This window comes from Pinus tabuliformis, chromosome J, assembly GCF_031772625.1.
Source record: "Pinus tabuliformis cultivar Carrire ecotype Pingquan chromosome J, CPIR1, whole genome shotgun sequence".
NCBI lineage: Eukaryota > Viridiplantae > Streptophyta > Pinopsida > Pinales > Pinaceae > Pinus > Pinus tabuliformis.
Window position 1 is genome coordinate 121734646 of NC_142295.1, and position 20574 is coordinate 121755219.

Genomic DNA, 20574 nt, shown 5'->3' on the forward strand with positions numbered 1-20574 from the left:
ATTATTGAATATGTTGTTTCAAAGGCATCAAATTTGCGTGTCAGTGTATCTATCTTCTGTTTTCAGTATTTTTTTGGATTAATTATTGAATATGTTGTTTCAAAGTCATCAAATTTGCGTGTCAGTGTATCTATCTTCTGTTTTTTTGTATTTTTTTTCTTAATTATGTATTTATCCTGATCATTATGAGTCATGCTAAACCAATACAAAATAAAGGAAGAAATAGCTTCGGCAAAGACACATCATGAATTATACTCAGAAACATGCAATGAACTGTATGAAAAAAGTTTATAAAAGTTTATGCTTATAATCCCTTGGATTCACGTAACAATGCAAGGTTAGACAGACGGCTTTAGTGAGGAGCAAAACGATGAATGCAGGATATGCATATCAGTTTTATTTTAGATAGTCCATTGCATATAATGCAGTCTGGACAGATAGGTAGAACCGTAGATGCATATATATGTATATCAGCAGTATAAGTTGGGGTTGGAGAGGAGATACTGCTCGATCTTCTTGAACATGGCATTACTCTGTTCCTTCATCTCTTGTGCTTTGCCTTCGTCAAACTGAGCACCAGCGAGGGTGTCGTAGTTGCAGATCCAACTCACCACACAGCCACCTTCTTTCCTGGGAACGAATTTGATCTCAAAGTTCAGGGCACTTAGTGTTTTACCCAGCAGCCCTCCTTCTATAGTTGTATACTTGAATACCATCTTCTCCTCATCCATTTCATCGACTCGCTCCTTGGCGTAGCTGAAATCCTTGTTAACTGAGACATGAAAATGAAAACATTATAAGTAAACATCATCATTTGCATCTGTTACTCATCTGATTCAGTTGAGGAAAATACTAGAAGCAGAAGTCTAATATTGATGTTTTCCTATCTAATGTTGATATTCTAGCCTTGATAGTTGATACCAGGGGTGAAGTTGAGCTGCTTGATGGTGCCGACACCTCCATCTCCTTGAAGGAAGGTAACAGAAGAGAAAAATTCGGGAAAAATCTTTGGAAAGAGGTTGTGGCCGTCTTTCACCATGGCGTTCCATAATCTCCTTGCTTCCACCTCACTCAAATCTTCAGTTGTTGCAGTCCCAGCCACCATCTTGATTACCTAACCAAGTTATCAACCAGAAGAAATGTATGTTGCTTATCCAGTATTCTACCATGCACGAGAAAAGGGGGAGACTGGTATATAAAGGCTAACACGTAAATCTGCATTTAAAAATAGTAGTTGGTAGTTGCTAAAAGTCATGTTCACGCGATTGATGTGATGTTCAGCGACTTCCACCGAAAATTCAAAGGGAATAATAGAAAACGGGTGTTGTTGGAACAGCCGGTGCCAACGCCAACGGGGATTTCCTTGTACATGCCGCGTGGATAGGATGGCAAAGCACTTAAGGTAATGATAATATTTTTACTTTAATCGAGGCTGTAAGGATGTGAAAATTTTGCATGATTGAAATTCAAATCTTCCAAAATATAATTAGAACCCTAAATTAATAAAAACTTTATTTTTATGGAAAAGAAAAACTATAAAATTTTTACATTCATCTCTACCACTGGAAGAAAACGTTTTACACAATCCAATGCGATATAAATTCATCAAATGAAATGAATTCGTGTCCAGAAGAAAACGTTTTACCCAATCCAATGCAATATAAATTCATCAAATGAAATGCATTCATGTCTAGGATAATCGTTATTTATCTTCCAAAATGTAATTAGAAGTTAGAACCCTGAATTAATAAAAACGGTATTTTCCTAAAATAATGAAATTTCCCCTAAATAACAAAATTACACAATTTTTATGTTCATCTGTACTCCTTAAAGAGAACAGTTAAGCTAATCCAATGCAATATAAATGCAACGAATGAAATGCCTTCCATTCAAGGATAATCGTTATTTTGTTCTCATTTAATTATCCCATTTTGAAAATGGCTTATGAAAAAGTAGCATGAAATCAATAGATCATTTTATTTGTGTAATAAATGGTAGTTGATCTCATAATAATAATGATTTATGATTCCCGTTGTTTTTTAGTCAGTGGGGAATTAATAGTGGGGGATAGTCGATAGAGTTGTGAGGTTAGAGCTCTTAATTATCCCATTTTAAGAAATGGCTTATGAAAAAGTAGCAAGAAATCAATGGATTATTTTATTTATGTAATAAATGGTAGTTGATCTCATAATAATGACTCCCATTGTTTTTTAGTCAGTGGGGAGTTAATAGCGGGCTAGAGTTAGGTAAAATCTAAATGGCAGTCGGTGAAAGCTCTGTAGATTTATGGCCAGATGGATGTATAGATTGCCTCATCTTGAATACATTCTACAAGCTCTTTGATAAAGTCTTCAATTCTGATATGGTATTAGAGCTCAGGTGAGTTGTGAGGTTACAGAGCTCAGGTGACTGTGAGGAGAAAATGAGTGGTAAATAGTTGACTAGAGCTGTGTTAAAAGAAAATTTCGTGTTGAGTGTGTAGAGAGCGTGAGTTCTTGCTATTGTGGGAAAGCGACATAGTGTGAGGTCAAGCTATGAACTATTTGTTGTGCCTGTTGATGTGAAAAGGACCATGTTGTGAGATGTGGGGACATGGTCATGATTGCCAGAAAGAGCTTTTGCATTGAGAAACATGATTTGATGTTCTCATGCCTGCGGTGATCATGATTCAAAGAAGTTGAGCTATGTGCTATCGTGAGATCAAGTCTGAGAGTTGGGAGAATGGAAGCATAGTGAGTCTGTGAAGCCATTGAGTTGAGTTTTAGCTTGGTGTGAAGAGCTAAGTGCTCAGTGGTGTGAAGAGCTGAGTGTTTGTCTTGAGATGCCGAGTGTGGTAGAGTAGCGAGCTTGTGAGCTACGTGAATCATGGAGCCTGGAGTGAGCCTGGATCTTGAATACACCATGGAGCATGGATTTTTCAAGCTGTTAGGGTTTCATATTAGTGTTTCGACTATGTTGAGGAGTGTTTCGGTTGTTTGATGGCTGCGTGGATTCTGGCGTGTTGAGGAGGCATTGAGGAGTCGTTGATCGACTTATAGTGCTGCTTGGTTTGGGGGAACTGTGTTGTGAGTTGAGAGTTTTCAAACCTGAGTCATTGGCATTATGATACAAGTGTTGTCCTTGATGGAAACTCACTCATAGGTATGATACAGGTGATGGCAACTCAATCAGAGGACAGATCTTAATACAGCAGGTCAAGGGAGAGGTATACACAAGTTAATCTTGATGAAAGAGCATATACACGCGGGTGAGAAGAACAAAAGGTGTGTATACGTACACACATAGGTTCACAGAAGGAAATGCACATACATGTCGGAAATCCAAGTTTTGGTTTGTGGTATTTGGTCCGAAGTGTTGAACCGAGGTATTGGTTCAACATGGTTTTGGACCATGGTATTGAGGGAAGCCTAAACTTATATAAAGAGAAGATCATTAGGCCAAGAAGGGTGCAAGGATTGAATATCTGATGAAGTGTGAGATCTAGTATGCTGGTCATGGGTTTGTGATGCTTAGCTTGATCTGAACCAAGGAGGCACTCATGTGGATGATGATGAACAATGGATCAGGATCTTAAGGCTTGGAATGTTTATCATTATATGGTTTGATTATGGATAGACTAGATCTGAATTATTGACGCATGTTGTATTGTATGAATGTTATCTGGGTATGACTGATGTCTGGAACCGCTGCAAAGTTATGAGTAAGTATTTGCAGGTCTGTACGCGGGTTGGCTTTGGTGAAAGCGCATATGTACGCTGGTTTGGTTCTTCATAGTAGCATATACATTATGAGATATGATATGTGAAGTTGCAATTGGATCTGGTTATTGTTGCAGAGTTCTGTTGTCTGTTCTGTGTTCTGGTGACTGTGTTGTTGACAGGGTTTCAGTGGTTCAGTATTGGGTGATTCAGAGATTCATGATGCAGGTATAAATTGATGATTGTGGTGATTGTTTTGTATTTATGGATCCAGTATGAAAATGTATGAAACGTGGTCCCTGGAAGATCGTAGAGTTCAGTAGGCCGGCACCTACGTACTGGTAAACATATCGGCCAGTACAAGAGCCAGGGGGTTGTAGCTCCCTTCCAGGAGCAGCTGGAAAATGAGTGAAGGTTGGAGCCTTCAGTAGGCCGGCGTCTATTTACTAGTAAATGGATCTGTTAGTACAAGAGCTAAGAAGGTTGTAGCCTTTTGTAGGTAGAAACCTGTGTACTAGTATAAGACTGCACCAGTACTATTGTAAAAAGAAGTTTGTTATTAAAAGAAGATAGAGACGAATTGCAGCAAGTGGTTTTCACCCACATTGGGTTTCCACCTTATATCATGGTGTTCATGTGTGCTCCTTATGTGTGATGATCTGTTCTATTTTACTGCACCTGTTTACTGTTAATATGGTTAATAATGTTCTGATGCAATCATTGAAGATCAAATAATTGAATCATAAGTATATTGGATATACACTAGTTGCATTAAACATAGTCGAGTATATACGCGAGTATCCTTAACTGAAGTAGCGTATATGAATCTGAATATGAAAATGAAAAAGTTATTATTGATTATATAATACTGATTCACCCCCCCCCCTCTCAGTATTATTTCCAACAATAGCCATCAACAATGTTGTTTTTGTAAATGTGTTAGAAAACCTGCACAGATGAATCTAGCTAGTAAAGGTTGAACACACAGCTTTGCAGAGAAAAAACACTAAAAGAAAATCGAAAGAACAAAAGAATGATTCATTAGAAAATAGGTTACAATGCTCATGATATAGCATCACTAGGTGAAGATCCCAAGGTAATGCACCATAGTGGTGATCAATGAGAGGACTCAACACCTACAACAAGTTCCGGAGAGAACTAGTGAGTTGCAGAGTTAAAGAAGGAGTAAATCATGCAGAAGGAATCTTGCATGTAGTCCCATGCTCTAACTAAGTGTTTGCATGTAGGTGTGTAGTACCTCCAACACCCCCCCTGAACATCACTATGGGGAAAAAATATAAAATGGGCACTGGAAACTAAGGCCAAAGGTCACCCAAAATACAGTGCAACTTGTACTAAAATTGAGGAAAGAGGGAAAACCTCGTGGGAAAACCCCTCCCTAAAAATACAATGTAATCAAAATAAAAGAGGAAGAAAAGACAGTTGCTAAGCAACTATGTCCTTCACTCCAAGACGATTGCGCAGAGAGTGTAACTTCTACTCAGTGAATGTCTTGGTGAAGATACCTGCAGTTTGTTCTGCTGAAGGACAGAACTACAAATCAATGACTCGATCATGTACTAGTCTCTGATGTAGTGTATATGGATCTCTATGTGCTTCGTCCACTACCGCTGTCTTGGATCCTTGCAAAATTTGAGAGTGCTCTAGTTGTCCCACGAGATGACAATGGGTTGGTGGAACTGGATGCCAAACTCAGTGAGGAAGTGTTGTAGCCATAGAGCCTGAATGGTGATGTTGACTACTCCTCTGTACTCGGCCTCAGCTGAAGAGAGAGAAATAGCAGCCTACTTCTTGCTCGACCAACAGATAGGGCCAGACCCTAGACTGAGTGAATATCGGGAGGTGGACTTGCGATCAATGTTGTCGCTTGCCTAATCAGAATTAGTGAAGCCAAGGAGATTCAATGCAGTGCCTGCCGCATAGTGAATCCTGAAGGTGATGGTGCCCTACACATATTGGAGGATGCGCTTGGCAGCATTCCAGTGTAGCTCATACGGCTCCTGCATGTATCTGGAAACTGCTCCTACTACATATGAGAGATCTAGTATGGAGTGGGTGAGGTACAATAAGCTCCCCACTAGCTGTCGGTAGAGAGTACTGTCAACTAATGGAGTGTCACCTCAATCCTCAAGGCAGACCCTAGACAGAAAAGGAGTCGGTGCTGGCTTGCAGTTAGTCATGTGAAATCTCTCGAGGAGATCCCGTGCATACTCAACCTAAGATAGTTTGATGCCTGTGGCATTCTAGCTTATCTCAAGACCAAGAAAGAAGTGTAATGGACCCATGTCCGTCATCAAGAACCTATCATGCAAGGCCCTCTTGACTGCAGCAATGGCTGAAGCCGAGCTGCCGGTGATCAGGAGATCATTCACATACAAAACTAAGATAAGAAGAGAATCATGTGTCCTGATATTTCAAAATTTTGTGATAAGAGAAAAGAATCCATCTTTGCATACCAAGCTCTCGGGGCCTGCTTAAGGCCATAGAGAGATTTCTTCAGTCTACAAACCAAAAATGAATCCTGAATGAAACCATGTGGCTGCTCCATGTAGATCTCCTCAGATAGGTTTCCGTGAAGAAAGGCATTCTTCACATCCATCTGATGTACTTCCCACCCCTGGGCAGCTGCAATGGCAAGTGCAAGGTGTATGGAATCTTTCTTTGCTACTGGAGCAAAGATCTCATCATAATCAATGCCATGCACTTGCTGGAAGCCTTAGGCTACTAGCCGAGCTTTTTGTCTAGTGATTTGCACATCTGCAACACTCTTGGTCCTGTAGACCCATTTGCATCGGACAAGTTTCCTTCCTGAAGGAAGGGGGACCAGATCCCAGGTCTGGTTCTCGAGGAGGGGGTTATACTCCTCCTCCATGGCAGGCTCCCAAGATGGATGCCCAACAACCTCACCATAAGATTGCAAATTAGAAGACTGAACCAAACGACAATTCCAGGATGGCATTGGTTCAGTGGCAGTGACAGCAAGAGGAGGCTCAATAAACTCTGAGCTAGTCCTCTGCGGATCAGAATTACCCCCCACAAGACCATTTCTAGCAGCTGGGTGGTTGTGCATATATCTCACGTAAGCTCCTTGTTCTCTGATTTATGACAGTGGAAGTTGATTCACTGCTAGAAGTCCGATCTGGGTTTGGATGTGGATCATCATATGCATGCACTGGATTTGTATCCAAAGACTGTCTCTACATCTGGGTGTATTGAGTCATCATCTCGGACATGAGGTAGATAAAAGGCATCTACATGTGGCAATTGAGGTGCATGCGAGAGACTTTCCTCAAATTTGACACTTCGCTCAATGATGAGCTTGTGCGTAGAGGAAATCAGGAGTCGGTATCCCTTCACACCATCAAGGTATCCAACAAAGATGCACTCAATGCTCTGTGGATCAAGAGATTTCCTCTTTTCAGAGGGGATCCTGGCCCATGCTCAGGAGCCGAAAACACGGAAGTGGGTGACCTCTGGTTTAGTGCCGCTCCAAGCCTCAAAGGGGGTCTGATCCTTGACAGACCTATGAGGAGATATATTTTGGATGTAGTTAGCACAATTAAGTGCTTCAACCCATAGCTTATGAGGTAGTGACTTAGCATGCAACATGTAAGCAGCCGTCTCTTTGAGAGATCAGTTCTTTCTCTCAACAACTCTGTTCTGTTGCGAAGTGTACGGAACTATGTACTACAACTATATGCCAGACTCAAGGCAAAGGTTCTGAAGTGTTGTGTTAACATATTCCCCCCCATTGTCTATAGGGAGGGCTTTGATCTTTCTCTCTGACTGTGTCTCAACTAGTGCTTTGAAATCTTCAAAGTATGCAAAAACTTCAGATTTGTCCCTGAGAAGATACACCCAAGTATACCGTGAGAAATCATCAATAAATGTAAGCACATACCTTGCTTTGTTAATGGAAGGATGAGGAAAAGGCCCGATGAGATCACTATAGATCAGATCTAGAGGAGAGGATGCTCTGTGAGTCTTTCCAGTGTCAAACTTTTCTCTAGGATGTTTGCCAAGGACACACCCTTCACAAACTCCTTTGGAGAAACTGATATTTAGCAAGCCTTCCACCATCTCATGCTTGCTTAGCTACTGCATATACCTGTAATTTAAGTGACCAAACCTCTCATGCCAAAGCCTACCACTATCATCAGCATGTGTAAGCAATAAGGAGGATTTAGATTCAATAAATTCAAGAAATGTATACAGTTTGGCTCCATTGTTTACCTTACCGGTTGCAATTTTGGAGCTGCTATGTAGGTCATATATGTTCACTGCATCTGGAGTAAATTGCACTCTCTTTCCAGTGCTAAAATGAGTGATCAGATAAATTGAAAGCAGGTTTACCGAAAGTTTTGGAACATGAAGTATATCTTCAAAGCTTCCGTGTAAAAGTTCCACTCTACCTTTTCCGGTGACCTCAATAGGTGAGTCATCTCCCATGAGGATGGGAGGTCCTTTGCATGCATCCAAAGAGGAATATAATTCCTTTCTAGCAGCCATATGATGTGATGCACCATAATCTATAATCCATGCATCAGGGGAAGAATTAATTGCAACTAAAGCATGAAAATTGTTACCTTTCCCTTGTGGCGGATCCTTAGTTTTCTTCTTGGTGCCTTGAGGGATGTGGTCCCCAAGGTTGTGCTTCTGAAGGATTTTTGCCATTTGGTCAATTTGTTTCTTCATGCAAGAGGATTCTGGATGGAATCCTCTTTGACAATAGGTGCATTTGTTTCCTTTCTTACCTTTCTCATTTCTCGAGCCGGAGGAGTCATTGCAGGGCTTGGTGTACCATTCCTTCTTTGGATGGGAATGCGCTTTTCTTTTGTCTTTTTGCTGCTGATTTTTCTGATTTGAATCAGATCTGTGATTTTTATTATGGCTACCATCATGCACAACAAGTGCATGCACTTTTGGAGGTTTGATTTCCCCATGCCAATTAGTTTATCTTGCTCAAAATTAAGGGACTCCATGAACTCTTTGAGAGAAGGCATAGTGTAGGATTTACTTGTTGCGAGCCTTACTGAATGAAATGTAGACACAAAGACAGAGTATTCCGGTCCGAGCTTTGACATAATAGAGAGAACTTGGTGACTCTACTCCTTGGATTTGTCAATTCCACAACCCTTGAGTTGCAGTAATAGATCATTATATTTGGTGAAGAAGTCTTGAATTTTGTCATAGTTCCGTGTTTCCAAAGACAGCAGCTCCATTTCGAGCAAATGTCCTTTCATCTCATCCTATTTCCCATAGAGTTCTTCAACCTTTTTCCAAATCTCATTGGGAGTATTGCAGGCAGATAGATGAAACTGCAACTCTGGGGAGATGTACATGCATATGGATCCGTGGGCCTCATCCATGCAGTTGAGGTACTTGGATTTCTCTATGGCTAAAGTGGGTTCCACTTCTGCAACCATGGTAATCTTGTACAACCCTTTTTGACGAAGGTATTGAGCCATTTGGTCCTTCCATTCGTGATAGTTTTATAGTGTTAGGATCGATGCTTTGGGAAACTCCAATTTTCTATCGATCTTCGATCTCCAAGCTGTAATACCTGCAAAATAAAGTACTGGTGCACCTTTTATCTAGCAACCTATGGGCTCTGATACCATGTAAATGTGTTAGAAAACCTGCATAGATGAATCTAGCTAGTAAAGTTTGAACACACAGCTTTTCCAAGCAAAAACACTAAAAGAAAATCGAAAGAACAAAAAAAAGATTCATTAGAAAATAGGTTACAATGCTCATGATATAGCATCATTGGGTGAAGATCCCAAGGTAATGCACCATAGTGGTGATCAATGAGAGGACTCAACACCTACAACAAGTTCCGGAGAGAACTAGCTAGTTGTGGAGTTAACGAAGGAGAAAATCAGGGAGTAAATCATGCAGAAGGAATCTTGCATGCAATCCCATGCTCTAACAAGGTGTCTGCATGTAGGTGTGTAGTACCTCCAACAATTTTCCTTGGGGACAATGTGTGGAGGGTTGAGGAGCCTCAAGGAAGAGCGTTGAGGGTTGTAGATGCCATTTGAGTAGTGTTGCTCTTATCGACATTAAGAGGCCAAGATTAGTTTGTGTGGGACTAAGAAATCTAGCGTAATTATTAGATGTTGTCATTTGTGAGATCATGGGATTTGTCTAACTTCTTGATCAAGGTATTAGCGAAGTGTGTGAGACTTGCATACAGAGTGCATACTGTAGGCAGAGTAACCTACATTGAATGGAGCCACTGTGAGTGGACTAGTATGGTGCCCATGAAGTGTTTGTTTTGTGCATTATTATTGTTTGATGCATTACCATTGTAGTGTTGACTATCAAACAAGTGGAATCCAATGACCGTATTGCAGACCTGTGATAGCATCTTTGTGAATTGATGATTACGTGAAGTGTGGACTGATGAGGAGTCAATTCTATGTATGGGTGAGGAGTAGGCTAATGCTGCCTATTGTGATGTGGAGTGAGAGGCGTGAAAGCCTAGGAGTTGTCAGTGGAGTTTTGTTGATTGATTGGTAGCATGCAAAGGAGTTATGGGATGACAAAGGAAATTTAAACAATGCGAGAATTTGAAGACACAAATGCAATATTGAAGCGATTAATGTCAATTCTACAATCACTCTCAGGTAAAAATTTTAAACATTGGGCAATTAAAATGGAGGGACTGCTTGGTTCAGTGGATTTATGGCAATTTTTTCAAGCGACATATATACATTACCATGATAAGAGTAGAGGTGCAATAGCATTGCTTCTCCTTATTTTAGCTCTAGATGAAAACATTTTGTCCAGTATTTTATATGAATTTGGTGAAATATGTGATGCAAAAATGTTTTTGGATATCCTCGAAATGGAGTGAGAAAGATGAAGTTCATGAAAGTGTTGTTGAAAATGATGATTGTGCTTTCAGTCTCATAATTGATTATGAAATTGAAGATGGAAACATTGAGGTTGTAATGATGGATGATGAATGTGTACCTGTAACTAACATTGAAACATGTGATGATGAAGAAACAACCATTGACGCAGAATCTGGATATTTTTATGAAGAAAGTCTTGAGATGTATGAAGTCAAATTTGATGAGAATTATAAAGAGTTGTTCAATCTGATGCATGCAAAGCATCTTATTCATGAGTTGTTGTTTGGTGAGAAGAGATGCCTACTTCCATATACAAATCAATTGCAGGGCAACATGTTTGCAACAACAAAGTTGATAAAAGAGGTTGAAAAGGTTGATAAGCTCCACCACTATCTTATGGCAAGAAAGGTGAAGATGAAATCGCATGAGTGAATGAACAAACATGCACCCTTTAGAAAGAAGGAAAAAATGAAAGCTCTATTATTAATTTTTTTTAATGTATCGTTGTAAGCCTAGTTGAGACTAAAACGAGTAAGCAAGTTAAAGTATAGTTTGTGATTAAAGGGAGGTGTCAGAATAATAATCACTCTCATTGCTCTTTAGTCAACAAAGAGTTAATATTCTACAATATTTAGCAACATTACGTAGAATGTAAATAGCAGTCGATGAAACTCATGTAGATTTACCAGCTAGATGCATGTATAAATTGACCTATCTTGAATATAATATGCAAGCTCTTTGATAGTATTCATTTCTGATAGTTGCAAAATTAATTTCGTGGAATACAGAAGCCTATCAACTATCTAAGTAAAGTTTGAACCGCCATAAAGTTGGAAATAAAATTCGTAGAGATGTTTTTTATAATGGATAACACCATGCACGTGAAGACTTCCACCACCATCTGAGTCTTCATTTCTGATAGTTGAAAAATTAATTTCGTGGAATACAGAAGCCTATGAACCATCTAAGCAAACCATAAAGTTGGCAATAAAATTCGTAGAGATGTTTTTTATAATGGATAACACCATGCACGTGAAGACTTCCACCACCATCTCCCACTATTACTCAATGCAAAATTTTCACTCGTCCATGAGGAAAGAAGGCAATGGACATCATTTTCGTTGTTGGTGACCATAAGCAACCATATCTTTTAATTACAAGTATCATTCTCATGAGTGCTTAGGGGTATTTTATTCCCATTTTTGAAATTCATTTATTTATTTAATTTTAATTTTAAATTAGAGGAATGTTTGTATATGTGTATTCCATTCTGATGTAGAGGAAGGTTTGAATTTTTCAATTGGTACATGTAGGTGTAACTGTCAATTCCCTTTATTTTAATAATAATTATTATTATTTAAAAATAATAATATTTTGGTTTTAGTTTTTTAGGAGGATAAGCTGAATCATGAGGACATGTTATTTGTAGGTGACATAGAAGTTTACATAATTAGTATGAAAATGTTATGTTTTCATAATCCAAAATGAAATTGTATTTAAAAATTTCATTTGAAAATTATTTAAATTATTTATTTGGAAGATTCTCACTAAGGTCTATCTCAACACAAATACGACTATATGTGCATAATCACATTATAGTTCTTTCAATATCTAAGTTGAAAGTGCCCAAGGTATTCCCAATATCCTTAAAAATTGTTAAATACCATAAATGTGATGGAAAACTAGGTATATCAACACAAACTTTAGAATCAAATTTTGGGAATCAAAGAATTATAAAAATTCTTGCAAAGATGTAGATAGGGTAGAAAACCTCCTTAAGGAGGTCATACCACTCAACCAAGCATCTAGAGCATTCTCCCCAAAGAGGAAGTACCCATAAATAGTGTTGTTTCTAGCTCAACCCATCTCACTTAGTGATTTCATACTTTTATTGTCTTTATTTGTCTAAGCACATAGTTGTAGAAATGACATTTTGTTCATTATGTGTTTTATTGTGTAAGCATATAGTTGCATAATCCCAACCTTTGTGTTGTGTGCATGAATTGTTTATCATCGCTTTTCCGGCCAGAATATGTGCATCTTGAGTGCACACATTGTATTCTTATATAAAATGTAGTTGGCTAACATAATAAATTAAGCCATTCTACCTTGAGGCTCTTATGATATCCTGTTATTATTATTATTGTTCATGTTTTTGGTTAATTATTGATAAGGCTAGAACACTTCACCTCTTAGCTAATGTTCATTTTACACCATTTGGTGTCAAAGCATCAATCTAAGCATGCTTCTTCAAATTTGGTTCAAAACTCAATTATTCACTCAACAATATTCTCTTTCAACAACATAAGTTTAGATCCACTTCCTTTGGATTTTACACTACCACTTAGATCTACATCAGCACTTGGTTTCACCAATCTCTGTACTTTTGTTACAAACTAAAGTACAAGTGTAACAACCCTGGTTAAAAATTCATGTAAAAAAGAAATATAAGACCACGGTCATGGGACACATATTCCAAGCTGAATGTTGGGAAAAAAAATCCTAGTGTAGGTGTTCATTTTTATTATGGCTAAGGAAATTGGCAAAGGAAATTGAAAAGGATTTGGAAAGGAAAGAGGCATTAATTGGCATTTTATTTATGAAAATAATGGAAATTAGGAGAAAAGGAAGGTGAAAGGTCACAGGTTGCATGTGAGGATGAAAATGAAGGAAAATAATGGAAATTGAAAAAAATAAAGGCTTCATTGATAAAAAGGATTCTGAGGATCAGTTGGTAAGATTTTTGCTCAAGATTGGTCAGTGTAACCTTTTTTCAGTTCAATTTTGGAGCCTTTTCATTATTCTCTCTCTCTCTCTCTCTCTCACTCTTGGACACTTAGAGTTTTCTTGGATCTCTCTAGCATTGGATCAAGAAAGGCAAAGGAAGCAAGAGGAAGGAAGGAACAAGGAAGGAAGAGCAGGATCAAGGATATACATCAATATTCTTTATAGGTATTGATTTGCATGTGTGATTTCCTTACTAAATTTCAGATGCATGGTATTTCATGTGGTTCTTTGTTGTCATGGCATAGGTTTTGCCAGGTGTGATATTGTTTTCATCCTAGCCTTGCCATTTTTGGATAGCATGGTGTGATGGGGTTCTCATATTTTGGTTGAGCTCGATTTTTGGATGGATTCGAAGCTTAGTGAGGTGGATCTCCAAAAGGAAGAACACATGGCCTAGTAATCATTGAACCAGACTGTGGATTATGGTAAAGCCATTAGCTTAGTGTCCTTGATCCAAACTCTAGGTTATGGTAAAGCCAGGTATTGTGTGACTTGCTAGGCCTAGGAATCCTCAACCAATTAATGGTGGGATATATGATAAAGATTAGAGGTGGTTTCCCTTGATTAGGCATAGGAATCCTTGCTATTGATGGAGGGATATACGGTAAATCCTAGAGGGTGGAGTCTCAGTTTAGGGCCTAGTGATCTAGTGTGGATTGCGGTAAAGCCTGAGAGACTAGGAGAGAGGAAAATTTCTCACGGTGTAGGTGGATAAATCCAATGGCATCCATGCTTGTTTTGGCCTAGAGATCTGTTGGAGATCATGGTAAAGCCTATTATTATATGTTTATTGTTTTGGCCTAGTGATTCAATGTGGATTGCGGTAAAACCTGGTTTCTATTGATGAGGATGAGGTGGTGTAGGGATGCCCTGGTTGGTTCTTTTTATTTGAGTCCCACATTCATGCTTGGAATATGGAAGGGGAGTGATTGGCTGAAGAGATATTTGGCTCAGCCAATCTATGGTTGGGTGGAATGTGCTAGTCGCATATCGAGTTGGCTTTTGCATTCATTAGTAAGAGGATCTTTCCTTCATATCTTAAGTGTAAATGTATTGGTTTATATGTGGATTCTATGGCTGATGTATCCTTGATATTTATGTTGTTATTATGCTGATTATATAAGCATGTATATTATGACAGTGATGTTGTATGTCTCTCCTCATATTTTGATTTGTAAATGAATGAACAATGTATCTATGACCTAATAGATGATAATGCAGTTAAATACCAGGGAACAATGGTTCTTAGTGATTCTCAGATACGTATAAGACCCCTATGCTCAAATATGTTGTTTAAACCTATAGATTACATATTTGTGACATGTTTGAAGAAATTCTTGTCATGGCTAGTAGGGGTCTAGTCAAGTCCTTATTCAAGTAATTTCATTTGGATCATTATTCTGTTGTTATCTTTTAGTTCTAAAAGTGTCATGGAGTTTTGGGCAATGACCTGTGCTCTGGGCCTCAAAAGGTAGCACAAATCTCAGAGTCATGGGCACTGGAATGGGGAGAAAAGTCCCTCGGACACTCACCTGCCATTGTTGTGGGGATGTTTAGAGACTCCCAGATGCACCCTTGTCCATATCAAGGGAGCGTCGAGTGAACTGATGCACTAAAACTTCAGGTGGTCTCTGGGGGATCGTTACCTGAGTGGATGGGATGGCTCATGGGAGTTCTGTTGCTGATGCGGAAGGTCTGTGTGGTGTGTTTTCCGTCGATTCCACTTCCTTAAGGCCACCTAGGAGGTTGAATCCCATTATAGTGGCCTCTTGTCACATATTTACCCCGGTTGGTCAGTTAACTGGGTAGATGTGGGATGAGGGTGTTACAACAAGCTTTACTATGGAAAGAAGAAATCATGAGAGATATTCTATAGAACCCAACCCTCCCAACCAATTCTCACTTGACATTGTTTTGGGTTAGGTTTTTACTTTTTTTAGATTCTATTATCTTGGAATTCATTCCTTTCCTAGCTTATAACATTTTATATTTAAGATTGTCTTCCATTACTATGTTAGCATAACTCGATGTCCACCTTTCTTTAGTGCGCTGAGATTTTCAGATTACTTATTCTCAACCATCAGCATCTCTCCAACCAATGTGCTAGGGTTATTTCAAAATTAATGTTAAAATCAGTCATGGATCCCCATAGAGAGTTATCCTTAGAAGAGTCCAGGCCTCTCAAACATCATTACATCTAGAGATCATGAAACTAGAAATATTAATAACAAAACCATAAACCTCCATCTTCTAGTTTCGTACTGAATATTCTTAGAAAAATATGGAAAATAGATGCATGAATAAATGAATGGAATGGTTTTAGATTCCTAAATCCATAAGCTCACAACCAACTTCTTGCACTACCTTGAGATCACATAACCTCAAAAATTTCTCTTTGTTATAAAACTTCTAGAAGGGATAGCTCAACCTTGTTGGTGATCTCAATATACTAAACTGACATTTCCATTGAGATCAGTGACAATGCTAAATAAACACATGCAAGACAATTTGTTATGCTATATTGTAAGATTTTAATGCATTAGGATGCATATCTAATGTCATCTCTAGGTGATTATATCTCCATCAATTTCTTGGCTAACAGTGCAACAATACATCAAGGTGTTACCATGAATTTCAATTTAGTACCAGGTTCCATATAAAGGAGGTAATTACTCTCAAATTTAATCATTGTAGTCATTATTTTTGCTTTTGAAGTGGTCTTGTGTAAAATTATTTCCATTGACCAAGTATTTGTTTGTGCTTTATCTTTTGAATCAAATGGTCAAATACATCCTAACTTCCATCCCTCTTGCAACCTTGACTCCCCTACCAACTCTGTAATCCTCCTCATACTAGTACTAGCCTTATACCTTCTCCAATTAGACATCAAAGAACTAAATTCACTAACCTTTTATCCCTTAGACAAAAAAAATGTTGTCACTTACATATATATAGACACACGCACACACCTTAAGTCACTATCTAATAGCTCATAACCATTCACATGGAATTTAATACGTGGAAGGGCTATACCACCTCCTATGTAGCACTGACATACTTTGAAAAACTAACGATCAAGATTGTATGTTGATAAGGGATGACTTAGATTGGTCAAGCTAGGGGTTAGGGTAACGACCTACCTCATCCTGTCAGCATATTCTCATTGTGCAAGATCCTCGACGAAGGTTGATATCTCTGCTCTCTAGCCTCGAACCCTACTGCATATTCCTTCGACAATGGATTATCTATGGCTCCTTTATCGAATTCCTTAAGGATTTACAACTATTTGAGTTAGTAATCAAGTCTCCTATACATTCTAGTGTGATTACATGATGTAAAAGTGAGTTTATACATAAATCTTCCATTCCAATTCTTTTTTAAAAGGTTCATTTCATTTATTCACAGTAGAACTTAAAGTCTTTGCCGATTATGTCGCTATAGTTACAAGATACATTTCTTTACAAAGTGAGGGTTTCTGGGTTATTTACATGGATATCTTCAAATACATAGGCCACCACTCCAAATTTGCTAGGCTACATGGACCATCACTGAGGGAGTTGGAGAAGCTTTTAGGTATTAATTTTAAAAGAAACCCTAAATGTTTAATTTCCTTGGGTGATATATTTATTATTAACATTTTTTCTAAAATTTTCCTCCCCTCTCATGCAAGGTGTGATGGAAAGGGAGTGCAATGTCTTGGATCCTCTACAGGTAAGATTTTTTTTTAACCCTAGCACTTTTCTCCTCCTTTTAATTGTATATAATTACATTGTAAATATTAGCGACTCATCTCAATTGCTCGTTTCCACTTGTAGGTACAAGACTATGCTACAGTGGAAAGGGGTTCTTATTGAGGCTTTTACCTTCTCTTTCAAAATGTTGACATTCATTACAGGTTCTAATTTCATCTCTCTTTCTACAAACTTATTTGTGATGGCTAAATGACACCCCAAAGGCACAAGTAGGTTACTACACTCTAAATATTTTTATTATTCCCATGTTCGGTCTATTCATAGTTTTAGGGTTATAAGGACTTGTTCAGATACTATAATGGCTACCACCCTCTTTGTAACAAACATTGGTTAAAAATCCATGTAATAAATTTAATAATGGAAAAATAAGACCAAGGTAATGGGACACATATTCCAAGCTGAATGTTTAGCAAAAACATAATGACAGGGATCACTTGTGATTAATTAATGGCTATGGATGTTGGAAAAGGCAATGACAAAGGCTTTGGAATGGCATGAGATATTTATTGGCATTTTATTTATGAAAATAATGGAAAATAAGAGAGAAGGAAGGTGAAAGGTCACATTTTGCATGTGAGGATGAAATTGAAGGAAAATAATGGAAAATAAAGAAAATAGAGGTCTCATTAATAAAAAAATCTTATGAGGATCAATACACAACTTTTTTCAGTTCAGTATTTATCACTCTCATTCTATTCTCTCTCTCTATGGTCTTAGACACTTAGAGATTTCTTGGAGCATTCTTGGAGGAGTGTGGGATACTTGGGATTTAGAGCAAGAAGGCAAAGGAAGTACAAAAGAGAAGGAGGACAGTGGGATCACTGGCTACAATAGTTTTTTATTTCAGGTACCAAGTTGTATGGATGATTTCCTTGATAGATTTGGCATGCATGGCACATGCATGTGGTTTCTTGGTTATGATATGTCATTGGCATGGAGGATTTCCTGGATTGACAGTGGTTTTTCCTAGCCTTTCGATTTCCTAGATAACCATGGTGTTGTGGGTTTTACCTTTCGTTTTCTAGTTGGTGCTCATGTTCCTTATGGATGTGGGTTGAGTTATTAGTTCCTGGAGCCTTGGTTGGATAAATGCTCTAGAAGCCCAGTAACAACTTAGGTTGAGTTACTAGTCCTAGAAGCCTTGGTTTGAAAAATTCTCTCTATCCCTTTGTGGGTTGAGTTAATAGTCCTGGAAGACTTGGTTGGAAAAATTCTCTTAAGCCCAAGCACAACTGTGGGTTGAGTTAGTAGTCCTAAAAGTCAGATTTGAACAAACACTCTCGAGCCGTGGACAATTTGGATAGAGACTGATCTAGTGATGGTTAGTGATGTACGACCGTGAGGTGGAATCACCTGTTGAGGGTTGAGGTGGTTTGGCCTCTCGAAGCCTTGGTTTGGTTTTCTTGGTTTATTCCATGAGATCGCACATTCATGTTGGGAATGTGGCATTGGGGTTATTGACTAAAAGATAGATTTGGTTCGACCTAATCTATGGTCAGATGGTATATGGAAGACCCTGAATTGGTTTGATTTTCATATGTTAATAATATCTATTTTCCTCTTATGTTTGGTGTGTAAATGTAATTTTTATTATACAGCTTTGATGGCTATTATGTCGTTGTTATTTATTTGGGTATATGCTGGTTATAAGTACGGTTTTATGACAATCTTGAGTTTTAGATCTCATCATGTTTTGGTTAGTAGATGAAATGCTAATGAATGAATGACATAATAGATGATAATGCAACTAATGTGAGATGAAATAAGACCTTCTTGACAATTCTCAAATAAGTATGAGGTTCCTATGTTCATATTTGTTTTTATGACTTGCAGATTACATGTTCATGATGTGTTTGAAAATGCTTGTCATGGTTAGGATGAGTTAGGTCAGGTCCTTGTTCAAGCTTTGCATTAGAGGAATTGTCTTCTTGTTATTTACCATTTCTGATAATTTCATTAAGTTATGGGCAGAGGCCTGAGTCCTAGCCCTGAAAAAGTGGCTCAGAATTCAGGGTCGCTAGCATAAAACTGTTTGAAAAAGACAACAGTCGCATGGAGGCATTGTTGTGGGAGAAACTAGAAGGTTCCAGTCGCATGGAGGGCTTGTCATGGGATTGAGTGGGTTTCTAGTTCATTCAAAAGGTAAGTTAACTTAAGGGTTGGGCACCTAGAGTGATTGGTTAGCCTCTAGGGTTCATGTAGCTCCTGAGGAAGGTATTTAGTTTTGGTTTGCCGATTCCACTTCCTTAACTATACTTTTGGAGTTGAATCATGTCATATTAATTCTTCATCACACGTTTACCCAGGTGGAGCAATTAACATGGGTAAATGTGGGAGGAGGGGTTACACTCTTGCATTTTTCTTAAATAGTCTTGAAGGTTTTTATGTAATAATTTATTAGGGCCTTGCATGGTTGCCCAACATGAGGGTTCTTTTATCTGTCTATGACATATTCATTTCACTATATAAATTTTTCTTTAAAATTGAGACCTCTCACCCTTAAAGTTCTAAAAAGACATGGGTTATTATTCCACTTAGAATCGGATATATAAATGTATTTTTATTTTTGTAATATCTTATAGTTCTTCACTTTTGCATTGCATTGAAGGCACTCTACCTCAAACTCTCTCCTTGAGGGCTGAACTTTAACCCTTATGGGTCTTTTCCTTTACAACACTTTTACGAAATATTATTGTCATAGTTATTAACTGATTCTTGGGTACCAAGACATAGATTTTTCCTTACTTATTCACGTATGGGTGCACAAAGAGATCGTATGTACTTGATAATGACTAGTTAAACGCATTTTATTTCAATGATGCAGTATCTTTATTTTTTATCAAGAGTGTATTGTCTTTGTACTGGTTATATTTATAATTTTTCTTTTTACAATATACATATAAATACATAAGTATACTCCTACTTATATATAAATATCTTATCTACTCCAGAGACAACTGTGGTTACCTGTAATGTAAAATCACTACCAACACTCTACATCCTATTTTTATAATGCCTAAGATCGACTCTACAAACCATGAGGGTAATAATTTACTCTTGGGGATTTGGGATTCCAACTTGGGCATGAAACCCATATTTTGACCTCGTTAGAATAGTAGAAAATAGTAAATAATAATTATACTTGAACCATTTTCTTTCCACAATATCGGCCATTATTATTCTAAAAAAATCCTTATGTTGTTCAAATTGGGAGTAATTTTCTATTGTCTATAATTATCTCAAACCTAGGACAAACATATCTTTAAATGCACATACATTCCCAATTTTTACCTTCACCTATAAACACAAGATTTTCTTTCATTTGAACTCTATATTTTGTCTTTTGTCTAGCTCCAATCACAAAGTTAGTCCAACAAATAGATATTTCTAATTATTAATTAATTCCAGAACCTGTAATTAATACCTCAATAAAAACATAATCATAATTCTTAC

The 20574-nt window shown here is 37.9% G+C and overlaps 1 protein-coding gene across 1 annotated transcript; it reads right to left on the reverse strand.

Moving 5' to 3' along the window:
- Positions 1-399: 399 nt before the first annotated feature.
- Positions 400-1151, reverse strand: LOC149225891 (major pollen allergen Bet v 1-D/H-like). The gene is made up of 2 exons (XM_089375169.1): positions 922-1151; positions 400-772 (listed from the first exon to the last, which is right to left on the reverse strand). Exons 1-2 carry the CDS (start codon positions 1103-1105, stop codon positions 471-473), a joined length of 486 nt encoding a protein of 161 aa, XP_089231295.1. The 5' UTR covers positions 1106-1151; the 3' UTR covers positions 400-470.
- Between the last annotated feature and the right edge of the window lie 19423 nt (positions 1152-20574).